This window comes from Bison bison, unplaced genomic scaffold, assembly GCF_000754665.1.
Source record: "Bison bison bison isolate TAMUID 2011002044 unplaced genomic scaffold, Bison_UMD1.0 scf7180017864297, whole genome shotgun sequence".
Classification (NCBI taxonomy): domain Eukaryota; kingdom Metazoa; phylum Chordata; class Mammalia; order Artiodactyla; family Bovidae; genus Bison; species Bison bison.
In genome coordinates this window covers 5,195,174-5,211,889 of record NW_011494869.1, presented here as the reverse complement: position 1 = coordinate 5,211,889, position 16,716 = coordinate 5,195,174, and the positions used below count along the sequence as shown (strand labels likewise).

Below are 16,716 nucleotides of genomic sequence, written 5' to 3'. Positions count from 1 at the left end.
GATGCCCATCAGCAGATGAATGGATAAGAAAGCTGTGGTACATATACACAATGGAGTATTACTCAGCCATTAAAAAGAATACATTTGAATCAGTTCTAATGAGATGGATGAAACTGGAGCCTATTATACAGAGTGAAGTAAGCCAGAAAGAAAAACACCAATACAGTATACTAACGCATATATATGGAATTTAGAAAGATGGTAACAATAACCCTGTGTACGAGACAGCAAAAGAGACACTGATGTATAGATCAGTCTTACGGACTCTGTGGGAGAGGGAGAGGGTGGGGAGATTTGGGAGAACGGCATTGAAACATGTATAATATCATGTATGAAACGAGTTGCCAGTCCAGGTTCGATGCACGATACTGGATGCTTGGGGCTGGTGCACTGGGACGACCCAGAGGGAGGGTATGGGGAGGGAGGAGGGAGGAGGGTTCAGGATGGGGAACACAGGTATACCTGTGGTGGATTCATTTCGATATTTGGCAAAACTAATACAATATTGTAAAGTTTAAAAATAAAATTTAAGAAAAAAATGCACAGAAGCTTATAATCACATTTATTAGAAAAATATTACCACTTAGAAGTTCCTGTCTTTAAAGGTTGAAGATCTGCTCCAGGCACCATCAGCTCTGTTTTCGTCAAACTCCCTCAACAAGGCAGGAATCCCGGTTCTCTGGATGCGCACAGGTCAGGGGTTAGCCAGGCTCCACCACAAACCCAACCCGAGGCACCACAGCAAGTCCCAAGGCAGCGCTGAGGAAGTCAGGCCCTTTCTCTGTGTCCAGGGGGTTGTGGGGCTGGCACACTGGGGAACCTGAGACCGGGTCTCCTGGCAGCTGTCCAGCTTGCCCGTCGAGCTTATGCTTCACCTTTTCTTCACAAACTTCTTTCTGGAAGCATTGGGATTTAACCGTCTCCTCCCGGCTCCCAGGGTGCTGTCTCGGACCTGCAGGGTGGCTGAGCGGCTGGAGATGTCATTCTCTGCAAAGGGAGACACCCCAGCTACGTAGTCAGGGGCAAACACGTCGGTTTTCTGCCTGGCCTTTTGGGAAAGTCGCAGCTGAGGGAAGCGCTGATCCTCGGTCAGGTGGGGGTTGATGGCATACTTGCCCCCTTTGGGAGTGGGGAGAGAGTACTGCAAACAAGAAGGGGAAAGGCCATTAGAAGGACCGGGATTCGTATTCATGCACACCAGATCCTGAAAGCTCAGCTGACAACTCTGCATGTGGGCTGACAACCCCAGTGGAGTCTATCACCACTGCCTGCTGTGCACTAAGACCCTGACATGCATCTTCCCACTTGAGCCTCACCTCACCTCACAGATGCAAAACCCAAAGCCGTATGCTGACTACATACTCTCAGATAAAGACAGAAAGACTGCAGACTTCCGACTATCTTTCTCTACTTATTAATTACAAATAATAACCTTATGGGAAATTTGATCATCTTGGTTTTGGTTAATTATATTGGCATTACATAAGAAACTGCCTTAACTAAGTGATCAAAGTTATTACTAGCAGTAAACTGGACAACTAGTTATCATTTCCCCCCTGACAGGATGCACTGGGAAGACCCAGCATCACTTCCGGGTGCTCCTGCCAACACTGCACAGCCTGAACCTAAGCAGGAGGGAACACCAGGCAAACCCAATGAGCGATGTTAGGGAACTGCTCTGGACTCTTTAAAACCATTGAAAAGTGTCAAGGTGTGAAAGACAACAGACTTGACAAACTACTTCAGTTTTAAAGAGAGATGACAAACACAACGTGTGAGCCTAACCCTTTCTTCTTTTGCTGCAAAGGAAATCCGTGTCAAACTTTGAATATGACCCATAGACAGCAGAACTGCAGGCTAGGTCACTGAGTTGCATCTGACTCTTTGTGACCCCACGGACTGTAGCCCACCAGGCTCCTCTGTCCATGGGATTCTCCAGGCAAGAATACTGGAGTGGGTTGCCGATTCCTACTCCAGGGGATCTTCCCAACCCAGGGATCGAGCCTGCATCTCTTAACATCTCCTGCACTGGCAGGCAGATTCTTGACCACTTGCGCCATCTGGGAAGCCAGATAGTAGTGCTGAAGTAACGTTAACGTCTTGGTTTTAGTAACTGTACAGTGGGCGTGAAAGCCAAAGTTCCTGATTCAGGAAACACACAGCAAAGTATCTAGGGGCCAAAGGGCAGCAGGTAGCATTTACTCTCAGATGGCTTTTAGGGGAAAAGAAAAAATATATATAAATGACAGAGCAAATGTAGTAAACGATTAAATTGGGAAATTAAATGGGAATTTGTACTATTTTTTGGCAACTTTTCTATAAATCTAAAATTATTTCAGAATAGAAAATTTAAAAATGAACAACCCTTCTCACATTAGTGGCATCTGCCTAGGAATACCTGCTGGCCTTTCAATGCTTCTCTCCTGATTCCTCAAGACAAATCCATTCGGCTGTGTGTCCAGGCAGAACTCTTGTGCAGAGCACTTCACACCCCTTCCCTTGTGGTTCTTGGACCTTCTGGAAATTCTGCCCATCCTCAAACTCCCGCACACATCCAACCTCCACCACCCTACAAACAACCTCTCTGTGACCCCACATGTAATTTATTGTGTGGAATTACTGGTGATTTCTTCTTAGACTGCAAACTCCTCAAAAAGCTCACGGTGAGGCTGAATTGTGAGCCTTCCCCATCTGGATCACAGGCTTTCACGAACTATCTTGTAGAAATCATGAGGCTTTCTTCTTCTCCCTGATCATTTGCTCCTGATGCTAAGAGGTCTAGCTTCCCCAACCCTGGGCCCTGCCGTCAGGGGAGGGGAAGCCGTTCCACTCACCCTCAGGCCGCGAGGATTTAGCACCTTCGGGTTGCGGGAGAAGTGCATGTGCAGGGTCCCGTCATCGCTGACGGTCACGGACACCTTCTTCAGCGTCTTGTTTCCACAGTGTGCACAGAACACTCGGCTCATGTCAGACGTTGTCCTATAGACACAAAGGAGCCTCACTGCACTGGAGCCTCAGGCAGCAGACCCAGTCCCCGGGGCGCATGGCGAGTCTCGGGCCTCGGAGGAGGAGGAGGCAGCCCAAGAAGTGGAAGGGGACAGGCTGAACTGCACTGCCATCCTGGACCAGGGCTGCCCGGCTGTATCGCGCGGCTGATACATGCACACTGCTGGTCCACGGTCCCAGGGGAAAATGACACAGGTAGTAAGAAAACTGAGCAGGATGTTTTTGCAGTGGCCGTGAACGCTTCACCGAATTCTGTCAGGCATTATGCTACAAGTGTACCCTGGAAACAAGCCCATGAGGTGGGTATATCTGCATTTCACAGGTGGGGAAATGGCAGCTAGGCAAGATAGCTAGCTGCTCAAGGTCACAGAGCCAATAAGTAGCATGCATACGCCCAAGGAATATGGCTCCAGAGTCAGCGCTCTTACCACCAGCCCCCCTTCTCCAGGGCCATGCTATTACATTATTATAACTATTACTGAATACCTCGGCCCCAAATGTCATGTCACTGGGCATGATGCCAGGAGGTGGCTCTGGAGATGCTGAAAATTTATTAACGAATCATACAGGAAGCACTACGAAGCTGCTATGGTCAATGGGTGTGGGCGTTGAGGCTGACCCCCAGGCCTCTCTCCTCCCCTCTCAAGCCCCAATGGTGGACTCTGAACAGGAGAAGCTGCTGCTCTCAAGGACCAAGCAGGAGCCCTAGTGTCTGTCCTTAAGGAATTCTCCCTCAGTTCCCAGGGGCAGGAGACAAGAGCTGCATGCAACTGCCAGAGAGGCCAGGCCCCTGACCTGATGTCTGTGCAAGTGAACGGAACCCTCTCAACAGGGGTTAGGAAATAATTATTCTGTGCAAGAAACCATCCCGTCACTGGGGCTAATCTGAGGTGGAAGGAACACCTGCACAGAAGGCAAGGCTCCCTTTCAAGAAGCCCACAGGTTTAGGAAGAGATGGGTGCTCGACAGGGGCACCGGCGCCCACACTACTGGCTACGTACTTGAAGCAGCCATGGCAGCGCAGGATGTAGCTCCGGGCCTCGCGGATCAGCATGCCGTTCACGGCCAGCACGTGCAGCCCCATCTGCAGCAGGACATTCTGCAACCGACACGTTAACGGGGAACCGAACTCAGAGCAAAACCGACATTATCTTTAACACCTGCATAATCACAGTTAAGAGAACTTCACAAACCCTGGTCTGGCTTATGAAGGGCTTCTGCTCAAGAAAAGCAAGCGTAGGATGCCTCTCAAGACGGGTAAACCAGGACAAGGACCCAGATTCTTCTGATACCAAGTGCGACTGACTGTGAGCGTTAATTAGCCAAAACCTCCCATGAGTGATCTCTCTTTTTTTTTAAAGCAATCTCTTTAACAGAGACATTCATTGTGTCAGAGCAAAATTATTCATTTCTGGGTTGGAAACCTCTATAGTCTCGAAATACTGAACACAGCACAGAACATTACACACACTGAAAGAAAAGCACCAACCGATTGTGAATGTCAGACGTTAGAAATGTAATGTACTATATACATTTTGTCAATATATTATGAATCCCCAACCTCCAAGCGAAATGGCAAATTACCAAAGAGCATAGGCAAAGTTCTAGAACCAGGAAAAGAAGCATTATGTAACAGTTCTGCACATCCCATCCCCAACCTCCGAGGGACCACTGTCCGTACAGGTATGACACTGAGCCCAGGCAGACAGATACCCACTCCACCCACCTGCATGGCGAAGTCTGTAGTCACACAGCCGACCCGCACGTCCTTGGGGACAGCACACTGCTTCATCTCCTGCTGGATCTGCTTGATGTTGCTGGGGGTTATCCACCCACCCCCGTCGTCATCACTGTCTTGGTCCTGTCTTTCATCAAGTCCATTCTCTTCATCCTCCTCCTCATTTGGAACATCCTCACCTCCATCCATCTGAAACATTAATAGAATTCAAACTCCCTGCCCATGGGTGCAGCTGGAAGATGCTAGTCTGTGGTCATCATATCATAAGGCAGGGCCTTACCAGCAGCTCCTGCAGTTCACAATCAATGTTAGGCAAAGGATTTCTCCAGAACATGAAGGAACTGAACTCTAGGTCCTCAGGCTCACTGGCTGGGTGTCTGTGTTCTACTGTTTCTCGTGGGGGTTTAGGCTGAGATTAAAAGAATAGTAATTTTAAAACCTGAAAACTGAGAGAGAGTGTTAAAGATGACATGATATACAATGTACAAGTCAGATCAGGCAGGGCTGGACATATTGCAGCATCTCTCGGGATAAATTTGGTTCCCTGGAATTTGTGGAGATCTGACATGGAGCAGAAAAAAGCATGAAGAGCCCAGCCTGTCTCAGAAATTACCTTTGAGGGCAGATGGAAACCAGAAACGTGCAGAGGCGTTTCCGGGTGCTGAATCGATGAACTCACTTTAACCTTTAAAAAGAAAAAGGAACAAGAGACAGCACTAAGCAAAGAAATACAGGCTGAAAATTCAACATGGAAGAGTAATTAAAAAAAAAAAAAAACAGAAAACAAAATACTTCCCCCTGGTTATTGAAATAAAAAAGATTTATTCAATGTTTTTTAGAGTGAGAAACATAAAAATATATATGAAGAATTATTCAGGGAGTCCACTGCCACCAAATAACCATTTTAGGACATTCCTTTTTTGGCCCTGGACATAAAGCTCTAATGCACATCATTATGTATAAAACTTGGAAGTATCTTTGGTTACATCCTTAGGATAAATGCCCAAAAGTGGAATTGCTGGGTCAAGAGAGAGGAGTTTTAAAGCTTCTGATACAAAACAGGTTAACTCCTGCCCAAAAGACTGCAGGAAAGGGTGGTTTTTAGGAATCTCAAGTTGACAGATGCCAAAACAGAAACCCGGCTCAGCCACAAAGTCAGCCTTTATGTAAAACTATTCCCTTGACTCCCATCCCCCCAAAACATTCTGGTGACACACAGAAGTCTGTACTTTCGGCATCGCTTTTAGACTTTTTGGATTGGAGGACTCTAAACCTGGCTGAGAACAAGTGAAGGCAGTTCCAACTAGAATAGGAACATCGGTCCACTACAGTGGAGTGCTCACAAGTCTACTAGTTTTGATGACTTTAGACAGTGGAGATCAAGTCATTCTTTGTAACCACTAGTTGAAATTACTTATTACAGTATAAACTATCTATCTTCCAAAATCCTCTGGCCTGGAAACAGTCAGTGCGGCCCAGGCACAAAACCATTAATCTCTTCAACTTAAACGAGTTGGACAAATCTGTAAAAGCACAACAGGAACCCAGAATTTTGAAGGTTAGAAAGAGTTGAAAAAAATGGTAGCATATTTGGTATTCCTTCTTGCTTGTTTCTGGAAAAGAACTCTATTTTTTCAAAAGTAGTGATAATATAATTGATTTTTACTCTCTTTCCGCATTTTTATTTATTTTTTTTTTTTCGCATTTTTAAATTAAAAAAAAAAATTTATTTGGCTGTGCTAGGTCTCAGCTGTGGCATGCAAGATCTTTTAGTTACAGTATACAAAGCTGCTTAGGTGCAGCATGTGGGATTTAGTTCCCTAACCAGGGATTGAACCTGGGACCCCTGCATTGGGAACTTGGCGTCTTAGCCACTGGACCACCAGGAAAGTTCCTCTTTCAGCATTTTAAAATTTAACCATTCTCACCAAGAACTTACAGGTCAAGACTGAGACACATTTGCTAACTACAATGTAATGAACCTTATCTGGATCCTGATTCAAACAAATAAACTATTAAAAAATTTATAAAGTAATTAAGAAATGTGAACAAACACACATTTGGATATCTGATGATACCAGGGAATTGCTATTAATTTTGTGTAGGTGTAATATTGGTTTTGTGGTTATATTTTAAAAAGACATACCTTGTCTCTTTCAAGACACACCAAGAAATATCAGTGAAATAAGATGTCTGAATTCAAAATGCTCATGGCTAGAGTGGGTGGAGATGAAAACAGACTGGTCATAAGTTGGTAACTATGGAGGCGGAATGATGGGGACACTGGGTCCATTACACTACTCCCTCTACTTCTGTACATCTGATAGTTCTCATAATAAAAAAGTAAAAATGGATGAAATCACAATCCTTCTTATTTACCTTTTCTGGTTCTTGTTTTAGGTGAGACACCCCAACAAATTCTGCTTCCAGCTGGTAAGTAAGTGCCAGTACTTGGATATCTGTAGCAGAAAGGCTAGGATAGTCTCCAGTTTTCTTTGAAAACTCAGTCACTGTAAACAAGAGATTCCAAACTTCAGTTAAAAGCAAAGAGCCATATAACTGTAATGAAAGTATAAAAAGAACTTTGGATCAGTATCCCCAAACACACCTCACTCATTCATCTCCTGATTTTTTTCTACTCAGAACCGAGACATTTGTATCTCTCAAGATTTATGCCAGTTAAGTTTACTGTAATGTCCTTATTGAGTGCAGATGAAGGGACAGAAAAAAGTTAATAGAAAATCACTGAAAGTTAGCATAATATTTGCAAATGATAAGAGTTCCTTTTCTAGGCTCTGGTATTATATTAGAATAGAAAGTCTCTTCTCTCTCAGCAATAAAGTTCTGTGATTCTAACAATTCTTTTTAATAGAATGGATGATCACAGTACAAGTGGGATGGAAAGGTGATTCAACCAGTAATTATTGTCTATGATGAGACAAAAATACTGGGTAACAAATATTGAACAGTTTTTGTATGTAAACCCACCCCAACAAGAAAACCCACATCCCTATTTAACACAAAGTGATCTCCAGCTCTTGTGTTGTTATTCTCCTGAGACATCAATAATAAGCATATACAATATTTTGACACATTAACAGAAAGATGTCTTCTGCTACATTCAGTTCAGTTGCTCTGTCTTTGCGATCCCATGAACCGCAGCACGCCAGACCTCCCTATCCATCACCAACTCCCTGAGTCCACTCAAACACATGTCCATTGAGTCCGTGATGCCATCCAACCATCTCATCCTCTGTCATCCCCTTCTCCTCCTGCCCTCAATCTTTCCCTGCGTCAAGGTCTTTTCAAATGAGTCCACTCTTCGCAGCATGTGACCAAAGTATTGGAGTTTCAGCTTCAATATCAGTCCTTCCAATGAACACCCAGGACTGATCTCCTTTAGGATGGACTGGTTGGATCTCCTTGCAGTCCAAGGGACTCTCAAGAGTCTTCTCCAACACCACAGTTCAAAAGCATCAATTCTTCGGCACTCAGCTTTCTTTACAGTCCAACCCTCACAACCATACATGACCACAGGAAAAACCATAGCCTTGACAAGACGGACCTTTGCTGACAAAGTAATGTCTCTGCTTTTGAATATGCTATCTAGGTTGGTCATAACTTTCCTTTCAAGGAGTAAGCGTCTTTTAATTTCATGGTTGCAGTCACCATCTGCAGTGATTTTGGAGCCCCCAAAAATAAAGTCAGCCACTGTTTCCCCATCTATTTGTCATGAAGTGATGGGACCAGATGCCATGATCTTAGTTTGCTACTTTAGCACCAGGAACAATAAGTATACAGCTCACTAAAAATGCAGCTATAAATTAACAGCAGCTAAAATTTATTGGGTACTATGTATCAAGTGCTATGTTAAAAGCTTTTCATTTCATCCTTCAGTCAAATCTTTACAAAAATTTTTAAGTTGAAATACAGCTGATTCACAATGTGTTAATTGCTACTGTACAAAACTGATTCAGCTATACATTTATACATATATATTCCTTTTAAAAATGTTCTTTTCCATTATGGTCTATTATAGGATACTGAATACAGTTCTCTGTGCTATACAGTACAATCTTGTTGTTTATCCAGTCTATATATAAAAGCTTACATCTGCTAATAACCCAACCTCCCTCCCTCAACTCCCTCCCTCTTGACAACCAGAAGTCTGTTCTCTATGCTTGTGATTCTGTTTCTGATAGGTCATTTGTGTCACATTTTATATTTCACATATAAGTAATGTCATATGATATGTGTCTTTCTTAGTATGATAATCTCTAGTTGTATGTATGTTGCTGCAAATGACATTATTTTGTTCTTTTTTATGGCTGAGTAGTATTTCATTGTATATCTGTACCATATCTTCTTTATCCATTCATCTGTCAATAGACATTTGGGTGGTTTTCATGTCTTGGCAAATGCAAATAGTGCTGCTATGAATATAGGGGTGCATGTATCTTTCTGAGTTACTACAGCTTTGTCTCAGTATATCCCTAGGAGTGGGACTGCTTTAGCCAAATCTTGTGAAGTAAATACTATTAGTATTTCCTCAGAAAGATTAAGTAACTTGTCAAAGATCACAAAGCTAGTATGTTAGAGAAAGCTAAAGAAGTCACAAGTAGTGTAGGTAGCACCATCTCCAATATCAGCCTTTAAACCCTAAAACCCCTAAAAACACTTTCAACCACCTAGGTCCTTTCCAAGGCAGGACTTCTATTTTTAATCCAAACAAATTTAATATTTACAAAACGCTAGACACTATGCTGAGTGACATTATTCTTCCTTTAATGCTCCCAGCAACCCCGAGGATAGGTACTTTTGTTAATCCCATTTTACAGATGAGGAAACTGACGCCTATAGAGTCAGTGATACACGCAAGGGAACATAGCCAGTAAGCAGCAAGGCCTGGCTGACTCATGACTCAGGAAGCCTCTCTCCCACCAGGATCTTGACCGTGGGGTTTCTAAACCAACTCTGATAAAGTAACCAGGCTCCAACTAGCACCAGAGCAGGTTCAGTCAGCAACCTGGGACCCAGCTTCACTATCAACATCGGGCAGAGGTACTCACCCAGTCGCACGTATTCAGGGAAGGGCTCCTTGAAACGCAGCTCGTAGGGCAGCACGGCGAGCCGCCTGCGCGTGGCCTTGTCCCGAATCTCGCTGATCACATTCCGGATGGTGTAGATGTTCTTCCCGATGTCCTGCGGGGAGACCAGCCCAGCTCACACCATCCCGCACCACGCAACGTGCTGCCGGATTTCCCAAACTCCGTCAGGGGCCACCAGCCCAGACCCCGCTCCTCTCCACAGAAGCACCCTGTACCTGCAGAGCCGCATCCAGCAGAAACGCCCCGGCATCCGCTACAACGTGCTCCACCGGCGCCATGTTGGCCCAACGAGGCCACACCGCGCATGCGCGCGGAACTTCCGCCCGTCGCTCGGTACCAATCCGGGCCTCTGGGAACCGAGAAAAGAAGCAGCAGCTAAGCGGCGACTCCTGGCGGGCGCGCCGGCATTTTCCGGCTCTGGGCCACCGGCGCGCATGCGCAGTACGCCCGCCCGATTGCCTGGGAGGTGTGGGCGCGGTCAAATCTTGGGAGGGATCTGGCGGGAGGTGGTCGCCTGAGAAAACGCTGTTTGGCATCAACTTTTGGCCCTCAGGGCTTCCCTGGTGGCTCAGACAGTAAAGCGTCTGCCCGCAATGCGGGAGACCCGGGTTCGATTCCTGGGTCAGGAAGATCCCATGGAGAAGGAAAGGGCAATCCACTCCAGCACTCTTGCCTGGAAAATCCCATGGATGGAGGAGCCTGATAGGCTACAGTCCATGGGGTCGCAAAGAGTCGGACCCGACTGAGCGACTTCACTTCACTTTCATAATTGGCCCTCAGGGGCTTCCCTTGTAGCCCACTCGTTAAAGAATCTGCCTGCAGTGCAGATGACCTGGGTTCGATCCCTGGGTTGGCAAGATCCCCTGGGGAAGGAAATGGCAACACATTCCAGTGTCCTTGTCTGGAAAATCTCACGGACAGAGGAGCCTGGTGGGCTGCAGCCCATGGGGTGCAAAGAGTCGGGCACGACTGAGTGACTAACACTATTGATCCTTCAGTTCAGTCGCTCAGTCGTGTCCGACTCTTTGCGACCCCATGAATGGCAGCACGCCAGGCCTCCCTGTCCATCACCAACTCCTGGAGCCTACTGAAACTCATGTCCATCACGTTGGTGATGCCATCCAACCATCTCATCTGTCGTCCCCTTCTCCTCCTGTCCCCAATCCCTCCCAGCATCAGAGTCTTTTCCAATGAGTCAACTCTTCGCATGAGGTGGCCAAAATACTGGAGTTTCAGCTTTAGCATTATTCCTTCCAAAGAAATCCCAGGGCTGATCTCCTTCAGAATAGCCTGGTTGGATCTCCTTGCAGTCCTTAGAGACTTTAATTGGCCCTTTGGGCGTCCCTGGTGGTTCAGCGTTAAAGTATCTACTTGTAATGCAGGAGACCCAAGTTCGGGTCCCTGAGTCTGGAAGATTCACTGTAGAAAGGCATAGCAACCCACTCCAGTGTTCTTGCCTGGAGACACCCCATGGAGTCATATTCTTGCCTGGAGGTGCCCCAGCTTCTGTACACTTGAATTCAAATATTCTGTATTTGGTTTTATTGTTGAGTCAGTCGGTTCAGATGACCTAAAGACTGGGCTTCCCTGGTGGCTCAGTACTAAAGAACACTACCTGCCAAGGTAGGAGACTCCAGTTGAACCCCTGGGTGGGGAAGAGCCCCTGGAGAAAGAAGTGGCAACCCTCTCCAATATTCTTGCCTGGGAAATTCCATGGACAGAAGGGGATTGGCAGGTTACAGTCCATGAGGTCGCAAACGGGTTGGACATGACTTCGTGACTAAACAACTCTATGAAATACTATTTTATAGGCAAGGGGTGGTTGCTCAAGAAAACGAGGCCAGGCTAACATTGACTAAATGGTGCATTAACACTGAAACAAACCAACTCAGAGCCACTTTCTTACCTTTATGCCAGGCCAACCCCTGCTTTCTTACCCCTACTTCATTTTGAGCAATTTGGGGCAGGGATCTCTATCTCTCAATTTTTTACCTTAATATTCTTGCTCCACTTACATAAAGCAGGGCTCATAATTCCTTGCTGAAATTCTGTAATTATGAAATCTGGTCTGTTAGAAATTCATGCTGGTGAACTTGACTGAATAATGTCTTTTCAGTCATCTATCTTCAGTGGTGTTGAGTTAATTCTAAACTGTCTTTCTAGTCTTCACTCCAGTTTTCACCCCTTGATTATAATTTAGCCCTTGTACCTCCAAAAAGTCATTCACACCTCTGGGGGGTCTTAACCACTGAACTACCAGGGAATTCCCTATCATCAATTTGTGTTGTTGTTCTTATTTCTGACATTCTCAGTTCCTCTGCAGAATTTTACATGGCTGACCATCTCCTCTTTCTGGACTGTCTCTCCTCTCTTCACTCTCATGATGCATCACTATGGTCCCCCTGCATCTCTGGTGATTTTTCAGCCTCCTTTAGTGCATTCTCTTCTGCCTTGCGCACAGGGCACCATCCACAGAACTGTCTTGGCCTCCATGTCTCTCTGTTTTCTCCTTCACCAGTACTATCTATCCTCAAAGCTGGTCATAATGATCACATTATATGAATACCTCTGGAATCTATAGGTCCAATCCTTGTTTATTCCATAACCTAGTCTTTTGGCCACATCCTTCTGAACATTTTTGGCATTATTACTCAGGAGGAGGGTTAAAACTAGGTAATTGTCTCTCCTGCCCCCACTTAAAATTTCTTCACTGGTTGAGTTTCTATTTTTACTAATGGCATCACCAAAAAAGGCATTCAAGGTAAGAATCTCTTCTGAGTCATCTTTATTTCAACCTGTACTCCTCTTGCTCAAGTTTATTGATGTCACTTCTGAAATGGTTTGAGGTACCTGGGTCCCTTCTCCATTCATTCCCATTAAGTTTTTATTTCATGCCTAGAAAATATAGTTCACTATAGTGAACTATAGTGAAAATATAGTTCACTAATATTCCTGTCTCTAATTTATTCCTTAATTGACTGCTCCTGCTGCCTGGAAAGGCAGGGATTATATAGAAACTAGACCCCACAATAAAAGAGGTTTATTGAAATCAGCAATAACTCTGTGGACACTATGGTGAAGGAGAATGACCTAGATCAATGTTCTCCAACTTGAGTGTAAATCAGAATCACCTGGAGAGATTGCAGAACTAGAAATAGCTGGGCTTCGTCCTCAGTTTCTGATTCAGTACGTCTGGGCAGAGATGGACAAGCTGCCTTTCTAGTAAGTTTCAGGTGACACTGATGCTGCTGACCTGGGGTCACACTTGAGAACCACTGATTTAGGAGAATGGTCAGGAAAAGAAAGATCAGGCTTTGAGCCATTCTTTTTCTAGTAAACATTAAAAATACTTGTCAATATAGGTTTCTTGACACTTTGTAGCTTTTGTCATTTTTTGGTAATACTTTAATCCCTTTTCTCTTTCCCTGTAATGTTAGTCTCCAAGTCCCCTGAAGCCTTGGGACTGTGGAAAAAAATACATACTGAGAGCTAATTTACACCACCACGATTTGGGTGATGTAATAGCTACGAACAAAGTGATATCTTGTGTAGTGTCGAGGGGCAAGTTTGAGTTTAGAGGCCTAAGCTTCGGAGCCACATCTTGAAGGATGATGAGGGCAAAGACTCATGAGGTCTGAAAATCCAAAGGGAGTGTTCAGGGAGTTGAGGGTAATGTCTTTGGTAGCTGAAGGTGTCTGGGGACAGGTTCTCTCAGAAGTGAAGGGAAGAAATTCCTTGGTGGCCTAGTGGTTAGGATTTGGAGCTTTCACTGGGAGACCCCAGTTCCATCCCTTGTTGAGAAACCATCCCACATGCTGCCAAAATACAAAAAAAAAAAAAAAAAACAGAAAACCTCAGAGGACCCAGAAGTGAAGTGAACCCTGAAACACGTTGTTTGAAGCTCCTTGTTTTTTTAAAAAACGAAGAAAGTGAAGAAATCTCAAACATTATTATGAAAATTGTCACTGGAAACAGTTTACCTTAATAAATGAACACTTTCAAACATATGTAGTGGAGAAGGCAATGGCAACCCACCCCAGTACTCTTGCCTGGAAAATCTCATGGACGGAGTCTGACAGGCTGCAGTCCATGGGGTTGCGAAGAGTCGGACACGACTGAGCGACTCCACTTTCACTTTTCACTTTCACGCACTGGAAAAGGAAATGGCCACCCACTCCAGTGATCTTGCCTGGAGAATCCCAGGGACGGGGGAGCCTGGTGGGCTGCCATCTATGGGGCTGCCCAGAGTCAGACAAGACTGAAGCGACTTAGCAGCAGCAGCAGCAGCAGACATATGTAGAAGGACTCCACGTATAACTCATTTGGAGATAATGACAACTTTAACATGTGAGACCCTTTATGAAAGAGAAAAGGTCTTGATTGTGTGCCAGTGAATATTTGACTTCACTTCTAGGAAAATTTACAGGCTATAAAACTTTATACTTAACAGTTGGGTAGGGGAGAGAAAAACTTGATGCAGAAGAAATACGACTTGAATTCAGTAAGTATATCTAGAATTCCTCTGGACTTTCCTGGGAGTGTCCCGGACTTTCTTGTCTCTTGCCTTTGACCTTGTTTTCTCTTCTGCCTGAAAATTGTTCTTGCCAACCCCCACTTACTTAGTCTCCAAGAAGCTACTGTGTTGTTCCCTCTGCAAACTGGTCCTGATTACCCAAATCAGAGTTTTCTCCAAGGACAGATTTGGACCTTTATTTCCCACCATACTTAAGACATTTCAAATCTAGCCCTCAGTGAGCAGTTATTACTTCTGCTTTGCATTGCAGTTACTTGGTTGTCTTCTTTAAGTAGGTTGAAAGTCAGGGACTGTTTTAGGGGACTTTTTCCTTAAATGAACATTTCAACTTCTTTTTAATTTTTTGGGGGTGCTTTCATGATGACATAGTTCACATTTTTTATGTGTCTTAAAATATCTCCTATATTGTAGGACCTATAGCAGCCAGTTCAGTGCTCAATAAAAGTTGATGTAGTCTATTCATTCAACGGATTATTTAAAGAGGCCTCCTATTGGCCAGGTACTGCTTTGGAAGCTGGGTTATGGCTCCTGTCGTCGTAATTTTTTTGTTGGGGGTAACAGATTATACATATACACATTCATGTGAAAGGCAGATAGTGCTAAGTTGAGGAAATAAGGAGAGAAAAAACAAATCAGGAAGGGACTGGGAGGAGGGGAAGGAAGAGATGAGTTGCAATTTTAAATAGTGTAACCAGGAAAGGCTTTACTGCAAGGGACAGTTAAGCAAACATACGAAAGAGATGAGGGGGTGAGCCAACTGACTACCCAGGAAAAGAGCTTTCCAGGAAGAGGGGAAAAGCAAGTCCACAGACCCTCAGGATAGAGTGGCTGAAGCAGGGCACTGAGTCAAACTGCAGTTGGAGATGAGATGAAAGAAACAAAGGGGAGGGGTGGAAGGGACCATGTACGGACTTTATGAAAGAAAAGTGAAGTCTTTCAGTCGTGTCCGACTCTTTGTGACCCCATGGACTGTAGCCTACCAGGCTCCTCCGTCCATGGGATTTTTCCAGGCAAAAGTTCCGGAGTGGGCTGCCATTATTCAGGATATATATTAAGCTTTTACTCCTTTAACCCACAGTGAGAGACTGCCTTGTCTAATCCCTTTTTTCCTTTGGGTGAACACCTACTCAAATGCCACCAAATCAAAGAGGCCTTCCTCTAGAATAGAATTAGTACAACTCCCATCTAGAGAACGTTACTAGACAGATTTTAGTAGTTTTATAGATGGGATTACTGTAAGAATTAAGGTGTTAAGAGAGGACTGTAGCTCCTTAAAAGGCCATCTCCTGGATGGATTTGGGATGGGAAAAGTAGAGACTAAATGCTCAACCAGTTTAATTTGTATGCATATCTGATCCCTCCAACTGGAAGACCTAAGAATAACAGACTAATTAGTGCACAGTGCTTAAGGCTAATTAGGTGATTAATACTCATTTTAGTTAATGGTGATTGAAAGTGAAAAATTGAGCCTTCATTCAACTTGTCAAAGCTGAAGTTCTTGACCATTGGTAAAGAATATGGACTTAAAATGTTTTATTTTCCAATTCATAAAGTTCTATCTAATCCATATATTATCGAAATGGGGTTAGTTTGGTGTGCTGGGGCATCTTATGGACAACAGCAAAGGTTTCGGAGCTTTTCTAACCTTTGTTTTATGTCACAAGAACAGATGCTCCACAAGCTACTTTTGAGTTTCTACAGTCTAGAAACGTGCCTGGCACATAGTAGGCTTAGGGTTGTCAGGTATAGCAAATTAAAACATAGGATGCCCATTACATATGAGTTTTTTTTTTTTAACTATAAATATGTACTGTACCAGACAATATTTTGGGGCACACCTCCGTATTAATGGCTGTTTAAAATTACAATTTAACTCGGTGTTCTGTATTTTATCTTGTCTGTTAACCCTAAGGAGTTCAATAAATATCTGTTGACTTAATAGATTGAACGCCTCCTCTCACCTGTAAAATGGAGCTAAGATAGACCCGCCCTCAGCGTTGATGGGAGGAGTAAACGAAGCGCCTGGCACTCTGCGAGACTTCAATTTGTTTGCTGGGAGACCATCTAGCAAGTGGAAAATCCTCCCACTTTTTAAACATACAAAGGACAAGAAAGCCTTCTGGCCAGAGGTTCTCAGGCCCGGCCTAGGTTGCCCACACCTGAGGCCCGGCCAGCCTCTTCCGGGTCAGCTGACCGCGCGTGGTCACGTGACCTGGCCCGAGTGAGGGCTGTGGAAAGCGGAAGTGGGAGAGGAGTTGGGCGCCGCTTCTGTGGCCGCTGCAGGTAGCCAGCGCGGGCACTGGGGACGCAGCTGGCGGGTGGGGGCGCAG

General features: G+C 44.7%; 2 protein-coding genes across 2 annotated transcripts in view; one reads left to right on the top strand and one right to left on the bottom strand.

Moving 5' to 3' along the window:
- Positions 1 to 542: 542 nt before the first annotated feature.
- NOB1 (NIN1/RPN12 binding protein 1 homolog (S. cerevisiae)) overlaps positions 543 to 16,716 on the bottom strand; it is an 18,263-nt gene continuing 2,089 nt past the window's right edge. Inside the window, exons 2-10 of the mRNA XM_010850943.1 lie at positions 10,068 to 10,201; positions 9,814 to 9,946; positions 7,124 to 7,254; positions 5,358 to 5,429; positions 5,025 to 5,153; positions 4,733 to 4,933; positions 4,008 to 4,105; positions 2,835 to 2,979; positions 543 to 1,141 (exon numbers count right to left, since the gene is read on the bottom strand). Of these exons, the coding sequence (XP_010849245.1) occupies positions 872 to 1,141; positions 2,835 to 2,979; positions 4,008 to 4,105; positions 4,733 to 4,933; positions 5,025 to 5,153; positions 5,358 to 5,429; positions 7,124 to 7,254; positions 9,814 to 9,946; positions 10,068 to 10,201 (1,313 nt within the window). The 3' untranslated portion in view covers positions 543 to 871. The remainder of the gene's footprint in view (positions 1,142 to 2,834; positions 2,980 to 4,007; positions 4,106 to 4,732; positions 4,934 to 5,024; positions 5,154 to 5,357; positions 5,430 to 7,123; positions 7,255 to 9,813; positions 9,947 to 10,067; positions 10,202 to 16,716) is intronic.
- Positions 14,131 to 16,716, top strand: part of WWP2 (WW domain containing E3 ubiquitin protein ligase 2) — a 149,397-nt gene continuing 146,811 nt past the window's right edge. Inside the window, exons 1-2 of the mRNA XM_010851108.1 lie at positions 14,131 to 14,353; positions 16,329 to 16,669. The gene's annotated coding sequence lies outside the window, so the exon portion shown is untranslated. The remainder of the gene's footprint in view (positions 14,354 to 16,328; positions 16,670 to 16,716) is intronic.